Source organism: Lepidothrix coronata, unplaced genomic scaffold (assembly GCF_001604755.1).
Source record: "Lepidothrix coronata isolate B3197 unplaced genomic scaffold, Lepidothrix_coronata-1.0 Scaffold27, whole genome shotgun sequence".
Taxonomy (NCBI): Eukaryota; Metazoa; Chordata; class Aves; order Passeriformes; family Pipridae; genus Lepidothrix; species Lepidothrix coronata.
This window is the reverse complement of record NW_016690207.1, coordinates 408,045-422,340: the sequence shown is the minus strand read 5'-3', so window position 1 is coordinate 422,340 and position 14,296 is coordinate 408,045. Positions and strand designations below refer to the sequence as shown.

Genomic DNA, 14,296 nt, shown 5'->3' with positions numbered 1-14,296 from the left:
GGTGTGATATAAACATATATAAACAAATACATCAGTGGCCTTACACACCCTCCCCTGCGGCCTCAGACCAAATCCCCCACAAACATAATCCCCACCAAAAAAAAAAAAAAAAAAAAAAAAAAAGGTTAAAAAATAAAAAGGGGCAAGTTTTGCCGTGTTTATGCAGCTGCAAAAGGGTGTTTGTAAGTGCAAGGTCAGTAAGCACTGATTATATAGACCAGCAGACTTTGCATATTAATCATGCTCTTTACGTGTCATCAATATTCAAATGAAGCTCAGTGGACGAACAACAGACACGAACTTGGTTTCACAGCACGTGACACACTTGGGTCTCGCTGAGCAGGGATGGATTCGTGCCCATGTCCGCATCCCTGTCTGTTTCCCTGTCACATTCCCTGTCCCTGTCCCGTTCCTGTGTCCATGTCCTATTCCCTGTCCCATTCCCATCCCCATTTCCTGTCTATTCCCATTCCCTGTCCATCCCCATTCCCATTTCTGTTCCCATTCTCATTCCGTCCCCGCAGGTGTCGTTCGCCCTCCGCTCCGCCAGGGGGCGCTGCCGCCCCGCCCGCGCACCATATATATTTCTCTGTGCGTCACTTCCGGGGCGCTGTGGTGTCGTCACTTCCTGTGCGACGCGGTGACGCGCAGCGCTCTCCGGCGGCGGCCGAGGTGGGACTTGGACGGGGCCGGGACAGGACCGGCGGGGCCGGAGCGGGGCCGGGCCGGAACCAGAGCCCCCGCACCGAGCGGGACGGGCCCGCCACGACTGGGGGAGCGCGCCCAAGCCCTGCCGGCGGCTCTCCCTGCAGCCCTGCCCCGGCCCCCCCGCATGGCGCGGCCCTGAGAGGAGATGACTGACCAGGAGAACAACAACAGCATCTCCAGCAATCCCTTCGCCGCCCTCTTCGGCTCCGTCGCGGCCGCCAAGCACTTCGCCGCCATCCAGAAGCAGCAGCAGCTGCGGCAGCTGACAGGTGGGGGGCGAGGCTGTCCCCGGGCAGGGGCTTCCCCAGGCGGGGCTGTCCCTTGGGGAGGGGGTGAGGCTGCCCCAGGGGCAGGGCTGTCGCTCGGGGCGCTGAGGGCTGTGCCGTGCAGGCGAGGAGACGTCCATCAGCCAGGATGACTCTGACAACAGCGTCTCCGAGAGCCTGGACGACTGCGACTACTCGGTGGCCGAGATCAGCCGCTCGTTCCGCTCGCAGCGGGAGCTCTGTGAGCAGCTCAACATCAACCACATGATCCAGAGGATCTTCCTCATCACCCTGGACAACAGTGAGCCTGGGAACCCCGCGGGTGGGCTGGCTCAGCCCTGACATGGGAGGGCACAGTGGGGAGGGGACGCAGCTGGGGCTGTGCCAGCGGCAGGTCCTGCCTGCAGGGTCCCCATCCCTGTGGATGGAATGAGTCCCTCTGTCCTTTCCAGGCGACCCCAGCATGAAGAGCGGGAATGGGATCCCAGCGCGCTGCGTCTACCTGGAGGAAATGGCTGCAGACCTGGATGACCAGGACTGGCTGGACATGGACAATGTGGAGCAGGTGGGGCCCCCGGCCTTCTGCAAGCTCTGGCCACAGGAGTTGGGTGTGATTCCCCACAGTGCACATGGGACACGTCCCAAATCCCTTCCCAAAGTCTGGCGTGGAACTGCCTCTCGCAGCTTTGCTGGAAACGTCTGTGGGGTTTTTGGGGTACGAAGCTGAGAATTTGGGGAATCCAGACCTTCCTCCCAGAGGCTGCAGGGGTTTGCTGCCCTGCAGATCCACTGGGGGTGGGGAGGGGAACAAAAACCAAACAAAACTCAGTGATCAGTGTCCGCACACATGCTTGGCTTTGTCTGTGGCCATGTCAGCCATTCCTGATGAGGTTTTCAATGGAAATGACTCCTGGTGAGGCTGCTCTTGCTCCATATGGGACTGGAGGATTTGCACAGGGTTCTCAGCCCTGCACTCTGCTACTTAACAAGGGCTAGAGAGAACCCTTCCCAGCAGGAATCAATCAGCCTGTGTGGGGTGGGGCTCCCTTTTTCGGGGGGGGGGAGTAGCTGGGGCTGTGTCACTGTACCCGTCTCTGCTCTGGTTTCCAGGCCCTGTTCACCCGCCTGCTGCTGCCGGAGCCCGGGAGCCACCTGATCCACATGACCTGTGCCAGCACCCAGAACCTCTCTGCTGACCGCGACGCCGGGGAGCGGCACATCCTGCGCTACCTCTACGCCTGCTTCCGCAGGGCACGGGAGGAGGTGGGCAGGGCAGGAGGGACCCTGCCGAGGGGGAGGGCAGCTCTGTCACCCGGCCCTGCGCTCCGGGGTGACCCAGCTGAGGGGGTAACAACCCGGGCCCCAGCACTGCCCCGTCCTCCCTGCACAGATCACCAAGGTTCCAGAGAACCTGCTGCCCTTCGCTGTGCGCTGCCGCAACCTGACGGTGTCCAACACCCGCACTGTGCTCCTCACCCCGGAGATCTATGTCAACCAGAATGTGTACGAGCAGCTGGTGGACCTGATGCTGGAGGCACTGAGGGGGGCACGTAAGTGTGGCCGAGCTGTGCTGCTGGCTCAGTGCTGCGAGGCTGTCCAGGGCCATTTGGAGTTGCCAAAAGGGAGGGCTGTGTTTGGGTCAGTCTGGCTGTTGTAGCATTGTGAGTAACAGCCTTGTGTCACACCCTGCCAGAGTTTGAAGACATGACAGAGTTCCTTGAGGAGGTCATAGAGGCCTTAACGATGGACGAGGAGGTGCGGACGTTCGGGGAGGTCATGGTTCCTGTGTTTGACATCCTGTTGGGGAGAATCAAAGACCTGGACCTCTGCCAGATCCTGCTGTACACATACCTCGATGTACTCCTCTACTTCACGAAGCAGAAGGACATAGCCAAGGTGGGTGCCTCGCTCTGGGCAGGAGCCCCTCTGGGGAGCTCATTTAGCTCCTGAGTTATCCAGGACCTGCAGAGGCCAAACCAGTGGTACAACACCTGGTGTGTGTATTCCTACCCCTCTGCTCCTTTCTCATAGCCTGTCCCAAACCCATCAGTTTGTAGGGTTTTTTTACTGGGATTTTGTACAACTGTCAGCATGTCCCGATGTGTTCCCCAGGTTTTTGCAGGCTACATCCAGCCCAAGGATCCCAGCAATGGGCAGATGTACCAGAAGACTTTGCTTGGTGCCATTTTAAACATCTCCTGCTTGTTGAAGACTCCTGGCGTGGTGGAAAACCACGGCTACTTTCTGAATCCATCCCGATCCAGCCCACAGGAGATCAAAGTGCAGGAATCCAACATCCATCAGGTGAGTGAAGCAGGGCAGTACTGCTTCCCGCAATGTTTAGTGGCCTCTGGTTGCCTGAGGGTTCAAGACATGGTATCAGGGCTTGAATTCCACCACTGGCTCTGTAACAACCTGACTTGTTACTAGGCAAGTCCCAAAACTGCTTTGGAGTCTCCAGCTGGAACATGGGAATGGCTTTGCCAGCTGCCTCAGGTGTTTGTAACAGACGTCTTTGTATTCTATCAAAGTCCTTGGCCTGAGTTTTGGGAAAAGGGTTGGGTGGCATTTGCGGAACAGACACCGGTGCCGTAACTCAAGGTGCTAGACTCCCTCAACTGTATTCTGTTCCCTGTAACAGTTCATGGCCCAGTTCCATGAGAAGATCTACCAGATGCTGAAGAACCTGTTGCAGTTGTCTCCAGAGACAAAGCACAGGATTCTCTCCTGGCTGGGAAACTGCCTCCACGCAAATGCAGGCCGCACCAAAATTTGGGCTAACCAGATGCCAGAGATCTTCTTCCAGATGTATGCCTCAGATGCCTTCTTCCTCAACCTGGGGGCTGCCCTCCTGAAGCTGTGTCAGCCCTTCTGCAAACCCAAATCTCCGAGGCTGCTAACCTTCAACCCTACCTACTGTGCCCTGAAGGAGCTGAATGAAGAGGAGAGGAGGAGTAAGAACGTACACATGAAAGGTACAGCCAAACCTTGGGGAGCAGGGGAACGGGAAAGGGGATCTCCTCAGGTCCTCACCTCTCTCAGTAGTGCCCTCTTAATGGGTGCCAGTATAGGGAGAGTTACAGCTGTGATTAGAGAGGAGTAAGGAGAGAGCTGAATACAAATAAGCACTGCCAGCATCACTGTGAGCCCTTTTGTGTCCTCAGCAGAGGCCGTCTCGAGCTCTTCTCTTATCAGCACTGCTGGGTAGGGCCTGACACAGAGCTGCTTTTTCTTCCAGGTTTGGAGAAAGAAACATGTTTGATCCCTGCTCTGAGTGAGCAAGAGCCGGAGTTTGCAAACAGTTACAACCTGGTGACAGAAAACCTGGTGCTCACACAGTACACCCTGCACTTGGGGTTTCACAGGTACCTGCTCTCAGTTCCCCCAGGGCTGTTTTCCACCTGTATTTGGCCATGGAAATTTTAGTAAATACTTATAATACAGAGTGGCCAATTGAGCTGCTGTTTGAACCTCAGCCTAACTGACTACTAAAAGACCCTTTGCTCACAGTCTTACAGACTCCATGTTATTTATAGGCACCAACAGCCAAGTGCTGAGTGTCTGTGAGTTGCTCCATTCTCCTTCTCAGGGAAGGGCCTCTGGCACCTCCCTTCTCTACTGGAGAGCAGCCTGATGGCAGGGCACCTGCCCACTGGGGGTGACCCAAACTGTCCCAGTAACTGGGCTGTGCACAAAGCAGGAATGGGAGGTGGCTGTCTGCTTCCAGGAAAGGATTTTCTGGACACCAGAACTCGCTATTTTGCCCAGCTTCTCTCTGCAAATCGTTGCCTGGATACTGTGAGGTCATGGCTGATCCAAGCAGAGTCCCCTTCTGGTTTATTCTCTAAATATAGAAATTGACAAAAAAGTTATTATGCAAGTGGCTCGTTGCTGGGAAACTGAACATGTGGGCTGGGGCGTGCTGGATCCCTGACTGTGACCCAAGGGAGCTCCGCGCTGCAGAGAGCTCTGCCAGCTCCCCAGGCCACTCTGCAGGCGCCACAGTCCCTCACAGGGTCTCATATCCTCCCAGGCTCTGACAAGCCTTTCTCCAAGGCACTGCCAGAGCCCCCGCCAGAGTACCTGCAGGAAATTATCTGAATTTGCTGGCATGGAACAGTCTCTCACCAGCTTATGCATTGCTGAGGCAGGATGTCTGTCTGTCTTCTCAGGTCCTTCTTGCCTTTTTTTCCTGTGCAGGTTGCACGATCAGATGGTAAAGATAAACCAAAGTCTTCACCGCCTTCAAGTGGCATGGCGAGAAGCTCAGCAGAGCTCCAGCCCTGCTGCTGACAGCCTCAGGGAGCAGTTCGAGCGCCTCATGACCATCTATCTCTCCACCAAGACGGCCATGACGGAGCCACAGATGCTGCAGAACTGCCTGAACCTGCAGGTGTCCATGGCAGTGCTGCTGGTGCAGCTGGCCATGGGGAACCACGGGACAGAGCCGCTGGAGCTGAGCTTCCCGCTGCCCGAGGTGGAGCACAGCGCGCTGGCCTACGTGCCAGGTGTGTCCTGCTGGGGATTGGTGCCACCACTGCTGTCCATGAGCACTGGAAGAGCTGCCTGAGGAAGCACTTCTCTGTCAAGGGCAGGACACAGTGCTACAACCTTTGAAGAGGCTCACTCTTATAAAATTGGGGGCTGTTTGAGGGCCATACTTAGGATAGTGAGGCTGCTGACCTTTTAGAGGTCCTACTCGTCACTAAGTGGCGAAGTTTTCACCACATACCACACTGATTTACTGTTCTCTCCCTGCAAAATCATCCTTTCAGGGTCTGCTTTGGGATTGTTCCATTGGGGGTTGCTATGTAACAGTGTGTGATCAGCAGACAGCTGCCAGGTTGACCCTGTAAGGAACTTGACTTCTGGGAGAGCTGAAGTGAATCCCAGGTGTTACAGATGTTGTCAGGCTGGGCGTCCTTTGTGGGAGATTCTGATACAGCTCATTAGTTACTGAAACTTAATCATTATTAGAGTGGTGAGGGGAAAGTAGAGGGGAGGCTGGAAAAGGGCAGAACTGCCTGGGGAGGGCTCACCTACAATCTCTCTTTGCAGAGTTCTTTGCTGATAATTTGGGTGACTTCTTCATTTTCCTGCGGCGTTTTGCTGATGACATCTTGGAGACTTCAGCTGATTCCCTGGAGCACATCCTTCACTTTGTTACTGTTTTCATGGGTGATGTGGAAAGGTAGGTACAGCCCTAGCTGCAGCTCTGGGTGTTCATTGCAGAACACCCAGGGGGAACAAGCAAGTGGAAATTGCAGAGCTGTTTTGAGGCTTGGTTTGTGCAGCCACGAGCAGGTCGATCCCTTTGGAAATGCTGAATTCTGCCCACAGGAGGCACAAAGGGGACAAAGCCCTGCCTGGAGGCCATGGGCTTTCGTGCAAGGTACACATGGGATTTGGGGCTTAAATATGTGTTTGGTAGTATGATGCAGGAGCCTCATCAGCTACAGCCATTTTGTACTTGCTAAAGGAAGTTCCTGGGATTGATCTGTTGGGAGTGTCTCTATGATGTCCACTGAACAGAACTGAGTAGTTCTGTCGATCTTCCTGACGAGATATCACCCTACACTCTGCATTTCTGCTATTCATTTGTTTACACTCACATGTGTAAACACAGCTCCTGGCAGCAGCAGGAGCAGCTGGAGATTTCCCTTGGGTAGGCAGTTCTCGCTGTTCTGGTGTCCCTGGGAGATGGAGGCTGTAGTTCTTCCTGGCAGTGCCCTACGGTGTCACCTGGGGCAGGTGGTTTGGCTTCTGCCCCACAGGTGCAGCAGAGTTACACTGTGGCCTCAGTGTTTGGTGCTGGACAGCAGGCAAAGCACTTGGACTGGCAGGATAAATAGAGGGCAGGACCCTAGGCAGTAGGAAAGCAGCTGGGATGGTCAGTGAGGTTTGCCCAGGAGCTCCAGCTGATGAGCAGCCATGGGCTGTGAGCGGGAAAGCTGCTGTGGGAGGGTGGGAGCAGCAGCTTGGCTGTTCCCACACTCTCTGGCCTCTGCCTGAGATTTTACTGTGCCGTTGAGTGCATGTGAGTGAGCTGCTGACCCAGAGCTGGCTTTACAGATGGTCTGCAGCAAGCAGGCACTCGAGCATGGATGGGCACAGCTCCTGGAATGATTCCTGAACAGCTCAGTTCCACACCCTAGCCCTCATGCCATCCTGGATTCACTTTCTTTTTCCTATTTCAGGATGAAAAATCCTCACCTGCGAGCCAAGCTGGCAGAGGTGTTGGAAGCTGTGATGCCTCACCTGGATCAGGCCCAGAACCCACTGGTCTCAAGCGTGTTCCATCGCAAGCGGGTGTTCTGCTCCTACCAGCATGCTGCCCACCTGGCCGAGGCGCTCATCAAGGTCTTCGTGGACATCGAGTTCACAGGTAAGCACAGAAGGGGAAGAGTTGTGTTCCCTGTGGGACACCTGTGGGGGAATGTCCACTTGTAATGCTCTTTGGCTTGTGCCCAGGTGACCCACACCAGTTCGAACAGAAGTTTAACTATCGCCGTCCCATGTACCCCATCCTGAGGTACATGTGGGGCACCGACTCCTACCGGGAGAGCATAAAGGTGAGGCAAGAGGTGCACGTGTGTGTGTCTATCTGTGTGTGCAGCACTGTATGGACCACGTGGGTCCATGTCCTGCCACTGGGACACACAAAATTCACTGTTTGCTCGCTCCTTGCAGGCTTTGGCTGATTATGCCTCAGAGAACCTGGAGGCAATGAACCCCCCTCTCTTCTTGCGCTTCCTTAACCTGCTCATGAATGATGCCATTTTCCTATTGGATGAAGCCATACAGGTAGGGCTGAGCTCCTGTGCCACCAGCATCACATAAACAAGTTCTCACTCCCCAGAGACGGCTGGGTGTAGTTTTGACCTCCAGAACAGGGTCAGCTCGCCTGGCCCTGCCTGGTGAATCTGTGTGGTAGACATTTGCAGGAAGCAATTCCAGGCTGGTGTGGCCAGTGCCCTGGGAGAAGGGGGGAAGGCAGGAGGAAAGGGGGTCTGGGGCCCTGCCTGTGGGTCACCCTTTCCTCCTTTGGGCTCAAGAGGCAGCTCAGAACCAAGAGGAGCAAAAGGGCTTTTTCAGATCCATCAGGAAGCACACTGGAAAATCTGCCTGTTGCTAATCTGGATGAACTCGGGCTTTAAACGATCACTGTGGGTTTTGATTCTCAAATCCCCTTGGCTTTTCCACAGGTGTTTTATCCTAACAAAGGCCTTTTGTCTCCAAGCAGTTCTCCTTTGGGATTACAAGGCAAGTGCCAGGTGACCTCATGTCCCTGGTGTGCGATGGCTGTCTCTCACTCCTTTCAGAGCTGCTGTTGCTGCTAGAAAGGACTTTTTTGGGGAGCTTTTACCTGCCCGAGAACTGATTGCCCTGAGGCCAGCAGTTAAGCTGGGTCATGTGGATGTTGCCTGTCTGATTTGGAGTGTTTATGGGCCTCCTTGGCTTTGCCATCCAACCAAGCCCCCTGGGTGTTCTGTTTTGCAGTACCTCAGCAAGATCAAAGTGCAGCAGATTGAGAAGGACCGGGGTGAGTGGGACAGCCTGTCCCCGGAGGCTCGCCGGGAGAAGGAGTCCAGCCTGCAGATGTTTGGGCAGCTGGCACGCTTCCACAACATCATGTCCAACGAAACCATCGGCACTCTGGCCTTCCTGACCTCAGGTAGGAAGAGTGGCCCCTCCTGCCTGCCAGGACCAGGAAAGGGTGGACAGGAACTTGGTTTCACAGTGATCAGAGCGGGATGGGATTGCTGTGAAGGAACTGTTGTTTTCCTTTCCAGAAATCAAGTCCCTGTTCGTGCATCCTTTCCTTGCTGAGCGCATCATCTCCATGCTCAACTACTTTCTGCAACACCTGGTTGGGCCTAAAATGGGAGCTTTGAAAGTGAAGGATTTCAGTGAGTTCGACTTCAAGCCACAGCAGCTCGTGTCTGACATCTGCACAATCTACCTAAACCTTGGGTAGGTGATGACAGGGTGCAGGCCTGTGGGGTGGCAGTAGCCATCCTGGGGGGATTATGGGAGAAATGCTTAGTTACACTCTAGCTTTCCTCTAGCTTTGAGTTTTTTGCTGTGGGAAAGCAGCTGCTGTAGGGACTGCTGTTTTTCAGCCCTGTAAATATAGATTCTTAAACCTTTGCTGTCTTGTAACCTGTGGTGCAGGGATGAAGAAAACTTCTGTGCCACAGTCCCCAAGGACGGCCGCTCCTACTCACCGACACTCTTTGCCCAGACCGTGCGGGTTCTGAAGAAAATCAACAAGCCTGGCAACATGATAGTGTCTTTCAGTAACCTGGCTGAGAGGATCAAGGTGAGCACTGGAGGGAATTTAATGTACAAAAAAAGATGGAGCTGGTTCCCTGTGTCCTTTTCCCTCTGTGTATTGCTGTGGAGCTGGATTTCTGGGAGTGGGGCTTTGTTCAGGTGGGGCAGCAGGGAGGGCATGCTGCCCACACAGACTTGTGAGTCCTCCCTGGTTTTTAAAGAATGGGGAGACCGAGTCCCTCAAAGCCCCTGTGCTCCCCAGTCTCTTGCAGACAGGCAGCAGCAGGAAGAGGAGACGTATGCAGACGCCTGCGATGAATTCCTGGATCCCATCATGAGCACGCTGATGTCAGACCCCGTGATCCTGCCTTCCTCCCGCGTCACCGTGGACCGCTCGACTATAGCCCGACACCTCCTCAGGTGCGCGGCACAGCCCTCCTGCTTGATACTTGTGGGGATCTATTTCACTTATCCAGTGACTTTTCCTGGCCTGTCTCCCTCTTTTTTTATCTTTAATGCCAGGAGTGTCCAAATAATCTCGTCAATGCTTTGTCTTTCAGCGATCAGACGGATCCTTTCAATCGGAGCCCACTCACTATGGACCAGATCAGACCAAATACAGAGCTAAAAGAGAAGATCCAGCAGTGGCTTGCAGAGAGGAAAAAGCAGAAGGAGGAGCTGGAAGACACGCTGAACTGAAAACCTTGATCTTGTTCCCAGCCCTCCCTTCACAGGCAAGATGAATGCCATGCAGGGGAAATGGCTGGAGCTGCCACCCTGACGACGACCACATTTAGTGCATTGCCACCACCTATGGAGTCTCTCCTTGGACCTTCCCTTCCAATCCCTGTTCTCTCTTTTCCTTTTAAGACTCACTGTTTAATACTGAGACTTTCCACTGCACTACAGCTTTGAGCCTCTGCCTCGGGGCAAGACCACAGCCTCTTCTTCGTGGCCTGGTGCCCCAGCCTTCTATTACCTGTTCTTTGTGTTGGCCTCGTTCTTTTCCAGTGACACCAAACGCCTCCCTCTGTTCTTTTCTGTGTTTAAACTGTAACCATCCGTTCACTACCTGAAAGTGATGCCTCCAGCTGCCCCCAGGGTAGGACATGGGGAGGGACTGGAAGGGGACGGTTCACCACCTTGTAAAGGCCAGGGGTGTAGAAGGGTGTACTTCCCAAGTGATCATTGGGAACGGCAGGCGTTGGAAATAAAACATAGAGATGATCTTAAAGCTAGTGGTTGAGGTCTGGCAGCGCCGGGAGCTGTAGACAGGGACTGGGTCGCGAGTGGGGCGGTGCCGGCCCCGGGCGGGTCTCGAACCCGCGGCCCCGGCGCCGCCCCGCCCCGGCCCGCCCCGCTCACGTGGTGCGGGGTCCTTGGCGCGGGCTGCCCGCGGCGCTCGCCGGGCGCGGTGACCGGCGGTGACATTGAGCGCGCAGCGATGGCCAAGGCCGCGCAGGGGCTCGTGCAGCGACTCGTGCAGCGCGGGCCGGAGCTGCTCGGCGGTGAGGGACCGGGAATGGGGACGGGAGCGGGGAACGGGCCGGGGGCGGCGGGGAGCGCGGTTGGGGAACGTGGCTGCGGGAGGCGGTGGCCGGGCCTGGGGAGGCCCCGCGAGCTCCCGCCGTTGGGAAAACACCGTTCCCTCTCTCCCATGTCCTCTCTTGTGTCCCCTCCGTGTCCCCTCCCGCAGCCGCCGTGACCTACTCGAAGCCGCGCCTGGCCACGTTCTGGCGCTATGCCAAGGTGGAGCTGGTCCCGCCGACCCCCGCCGAGATCCCCCGCGCCATCGACGGCATGAAGGGGCTTGTCCGGGCCTTCCAGAGCGGCCGCCTGGCCCAGCTCACCGTCAAGGTACCGCCGGGGCCGAGGAGCCCCAGCCAGAGCCTCCTAGCCGCCCTGGTATCCGCCTAGGAAGCAGTGCGGCCGTTGTCAATGACACCTGAAGCTGAAGGAATTCAGGGGCCGAGAGTTTAAAGTGTTTTATTTTGTCGGCTTTGCCTTAACTCTTCCCTGCCCGAACCAGGCTGTGCTTGCCCTCCTCGGGCCCCCAGTTGTCTCTCCCAGAGAAGGGAGTATCCGTAGGCAGCTGGATCAGCCGTGTCATTGGTTGGCTTTGAAATTAATGTGCTTCCCATGTGTATGGGCTCTGATTCTTGAAAGGGCTGTGAAAACCCACAAACGACAGCTGACGCTGTGCTGGGTGTTGTAGAAGATCTCTGTGGCCTGGTGTGTTGAGGGGTGGCTGAACACAGCAAACATTCTGCTCCATTCCTGGGTTTTTGTCTTGAGAACTCCTGAAGTCCCAGCCCTGCTGGAGGGCATGGATGTGGCTGTGGGAGCAAGGGAGGAGCTGTTGTGGGAGTCTGGGATCTGACCAGTGCCTGTTTGCTTTCAGGAAGCGCTGAGGAACGGCCTAGTGGCCACAGAGGTGCTGATGTGGTTTTACATCGGGGAGATCATCGGCAAGCGCGGCATCATCGGGTACGATGTGTGAACACCCACCTGGCCAGTGCCATCAGCGTTGCGGCGCCGGGTCTGTCACGGGGTCTGCCACAATAAAGCCAGAAGCCCATGTTGAGCGGTCATGGTCCATGTCTGGCACCCTGAGGGCCAGTCCCAAGGGCACCAGAGCTGCCTTAGTGACACCACTGTTGGTCACCACAGCTCTGCTCACTCTGGGGCACCCACTGTGCCCCGGCCGTGACGCTGGGGGAGGCCTGAGACCCCAAATTCAAATGGAGAGTGCAAAAGAAAATGTTCCATTTTTTCCTGAATGTACTCCCCATCAGCTAGTGGGAACCAAGGAGAAATGCCTGTGCTTTTTAGCTATCAAAAGCAATCTCCATGGCTTATTCCAGAGGGAGTGTAGCATGGTTACAGGGGGCTCTGCTGGTCTGGGATCTGACTGGTGGAGTGGAAGCCTGTGAAGGTAAGCAGAGCTTTGCTGCATGTGTCACCTCAGCTCCCCACCAGCCGGAGGTTGAGCTGCCCAGGGTTTCACTACCTTGCTCATTGTCAGCCAGCTCTTGTAGAGGTCTGTACAAAGCCTGGTGAGTCACCTGCACTATAACACATTTCAGAAAGTAATTTGTAGCTCTCTGAAGCCAGCAGATGGTTTGGATGGGACCTCACTGATTTTATTGTCTTGGGAGATGGTTTCTAGTCAGTATTGCTCCTTGTTGATGCTATCATCTCAGCTGCTCCTTGGCTCCTCTAGGCCTTTTGTTGTGCACACCAGTGACCCTGATGTCTCTAGGGTGACTGTGCCAGGAGCATGTCATTTACTGCTCTCCCTACAGCAGAACTGACCTTCTCAGCACTTCATTCCAGCAGGAAGAAGCCTTGTGCCCTGCTGAGAGGGAGTGCAGGTGATCTGACATTCTTTAGGTGACCAGGAGGTTGGTGTAGAATCAATGAATGGAAAGCTTTAGCTTTGGTTTTGTTTTTTTGGGGGATTACTGTCCCAGCTCTGAGTCATAACCAGTTATAGGTCATCTCCGTGCCGTAGATAGGAAAACTGAGGCTCAATGAACTCCCCAGGCTTCCACAAGGGAGCCTGTAACAGCGGCAGCAACAGGACCTGTGCTTCCAGCCCCCTGCCCAGCCTGGGTTCTGCGCTCCCTTCTCCCACCAGCCTGGCCAGGGCACCACAACTGCCTGGCACGGCCCGACAGCAACAGCCCTGGAGGGGTCTTTATACCTGCTGGGTGTCCTGCCTCTGCCAGGGACAAACAGCCTCCCTCCCGTCCTCGGTCCCTCCCTGCCCTCGTCTGACGGACTTCCAAGGAAAATGGGTATTACAGAGGGTTTTACACCCGATCCGTGCGTTTGCAGCGCTGTTTTCAGGGAATACAGCGGGCAGTTGCTGGATGTTACCCCTGTTCGCGCATTGCTGTACAGGAAGGGCTGCCAGCCCGGTGCCATCGCCGTCACCTCCTTCCCGGGGGTGGCACCCGGCGGGATGCGGCACCGGCCGGGCGCGGGGCCGCAGGTAGGGCATGGCCGGGGCCGGGAGGGTGGGGCGGAGCCTCCCGCCCGCGGTCCCACAGTTCGGAGCCGCGGTGCTCCCGCAGGGAGCGGCTCCTCCCGGGCTCAGGCCGCCGCGATGTCCCGGGCGGGCTCCGGTGGTCCCGGCGGCGCGGGGCCTGCGGGTGATGCCATGCCGGCCCGGGGACGCGCCCCGCGCCGCCCCGCGCCCCGCATACGGCCCTGCGCTATGCAGGGGGCAGGCGGAGCCGCCTATGTCGTATACGCTGTCCCGGGCGCCGGCGGCTCCCGCTCCCACTCGGCATCGCCGAGGGGGTTATGCCGGCTTCTTGCGGCGTGGTTATACGGCAGGCAGGTTCCGGGGTTCGCCCACGAGGAGCCCCGCGCCTGCATGTCCCTGCGAGCTATGAGGGGTCGCGGCGGCCGGAGGCTGCGCTATCCAGGACGGGGGGCCGCGCTGTGGCTCTAGCCCGGGGCCCTGTATATCGCCCAGCGTTATGCCTAGATCGCACCGGTCGAGCATGGCTTATTCAGGTGCTCGGGCGGCTTGATGGCGGAGCCCCGCAATCTGCATTGCGCCCGCCGTTATGCAGCGCCTCCGCGGGCCGGCGAGGCGATATGCAGGGCGCGGGGCGCGGCCCGGCCCCGCTCTCTGGCTCGTCGCCTCTCAGTAAAGATGGCGCACAGCGGTCGGTGGCGCTTCCCCGCCCGGCCCGGCAGCGGCGGCTGGGGCCGCCGCGGCCCGGGGGGGTCCCGCCTGCGGGTGCCGGCCGTGCACAGCCTGCGGCCCGCCGAGCCCGCGGCGGCGCCGGCGGCGGCGGGCGAGGGTGAGCGCGGCGGCCCGTGCTCCGGCGGGGCGGCGGGAAGCGGCGGAGGCGGGGCAGCGCCGGGCCCCGCGGCCGCGGCCGGTCCTGGCTTCGACGCGGCGCTCCAGGTCTCGGCCGCCATCGGCATCAACCTGCGGCGGTTCCGCGCGGCCTGCGGGGCCGAGGCGGGCAGCGGAGAGGTGAGAGGGTCGGCGGGGCGGGGGCGGGGGCGGGGGGGGGGGCGGG

The 14,296-nt window shown here is 57.3% G+C and overlaps 3 protein-coding genes across 3 annotated transcripts in view; all 3 read left to right on the top strand.

Annotated features, from left to right (window-relative positions):
- The first annotated feature begins 700 nt into the window (after positions 1–700).
- UBE4A (ubiquitination factor E4A) lies at positions 701–10,485 on the top strand. The gene is made up of 19 exons (XM_017809566.1): positions 701–977; positions 1,099–1,275; positions 1,427–1,539; positions 2,085–2,237; positions 2,365–2,524; positions 2,668–2,870; positions 3,087–3,278; positions 3,616–3,949; positions 4,213–4,339; positions 5,175–5,482; positions 6,033–6,165; positions 7,172–7,359; positions 7,446–7,546; positions 7,665–7,778; positions 8,475–8,649; positions 8,768–8,948; positions 9,150–9,297; positions 9,514–9,671; positions 9,812–10,485. Exons 1-19 carry the CDS (start codon positions 854–856, stop codon positions 9,948–9,950), a joined length of 3,228 nt encoding a protein of 1,075 aa, XP_017665055.1. The 5' UTR covers positions 701–853; the 3' UTR covers positions 9,951–10,485.
- A 135-nt stretch (positions 10,486–10,620) lies between these two features.
- ATP5L (ATP synthase, H+ transporting, mitochondrial Fo complex subunit G) lies at positions 10,621–11,833 on the top strand. Its single transcript, XM_017809581.1, has 3 exons — positions 10,621–10,759; positions 10,948–11,108; positions 11,653–11,833. The coding sequence occupies exons 1-3, from the start codon at positions 10,696–10,698 to the stop codon at positions 11,749–11,751; spliced, it is 324 nt and encodes a 107-aa protein (XP_017665070.1). The 5' UTR covers positions 10,621–10,695; the 3' UTR covers positions 11,752–11,833.
- A 2,411-nt stretch (positions 11,834–14,244) lies between these two features.
- The window catches only part of KMT2A (lysine methyltransferase 2A), a 41,185-nt gene continuing 41,133 nt past the window's right edge, over positions 14,245–14,296 (top strand). Inside the window, exon 1 of the mRNA XM_017809560.1 lies at positions 14,245–14,250. The gene's annotated coding sequence lies outside the window, so the exon portion shown is untranslated. The remainder of the gene's footprint in view (positions 14,251–14,296) is intronic.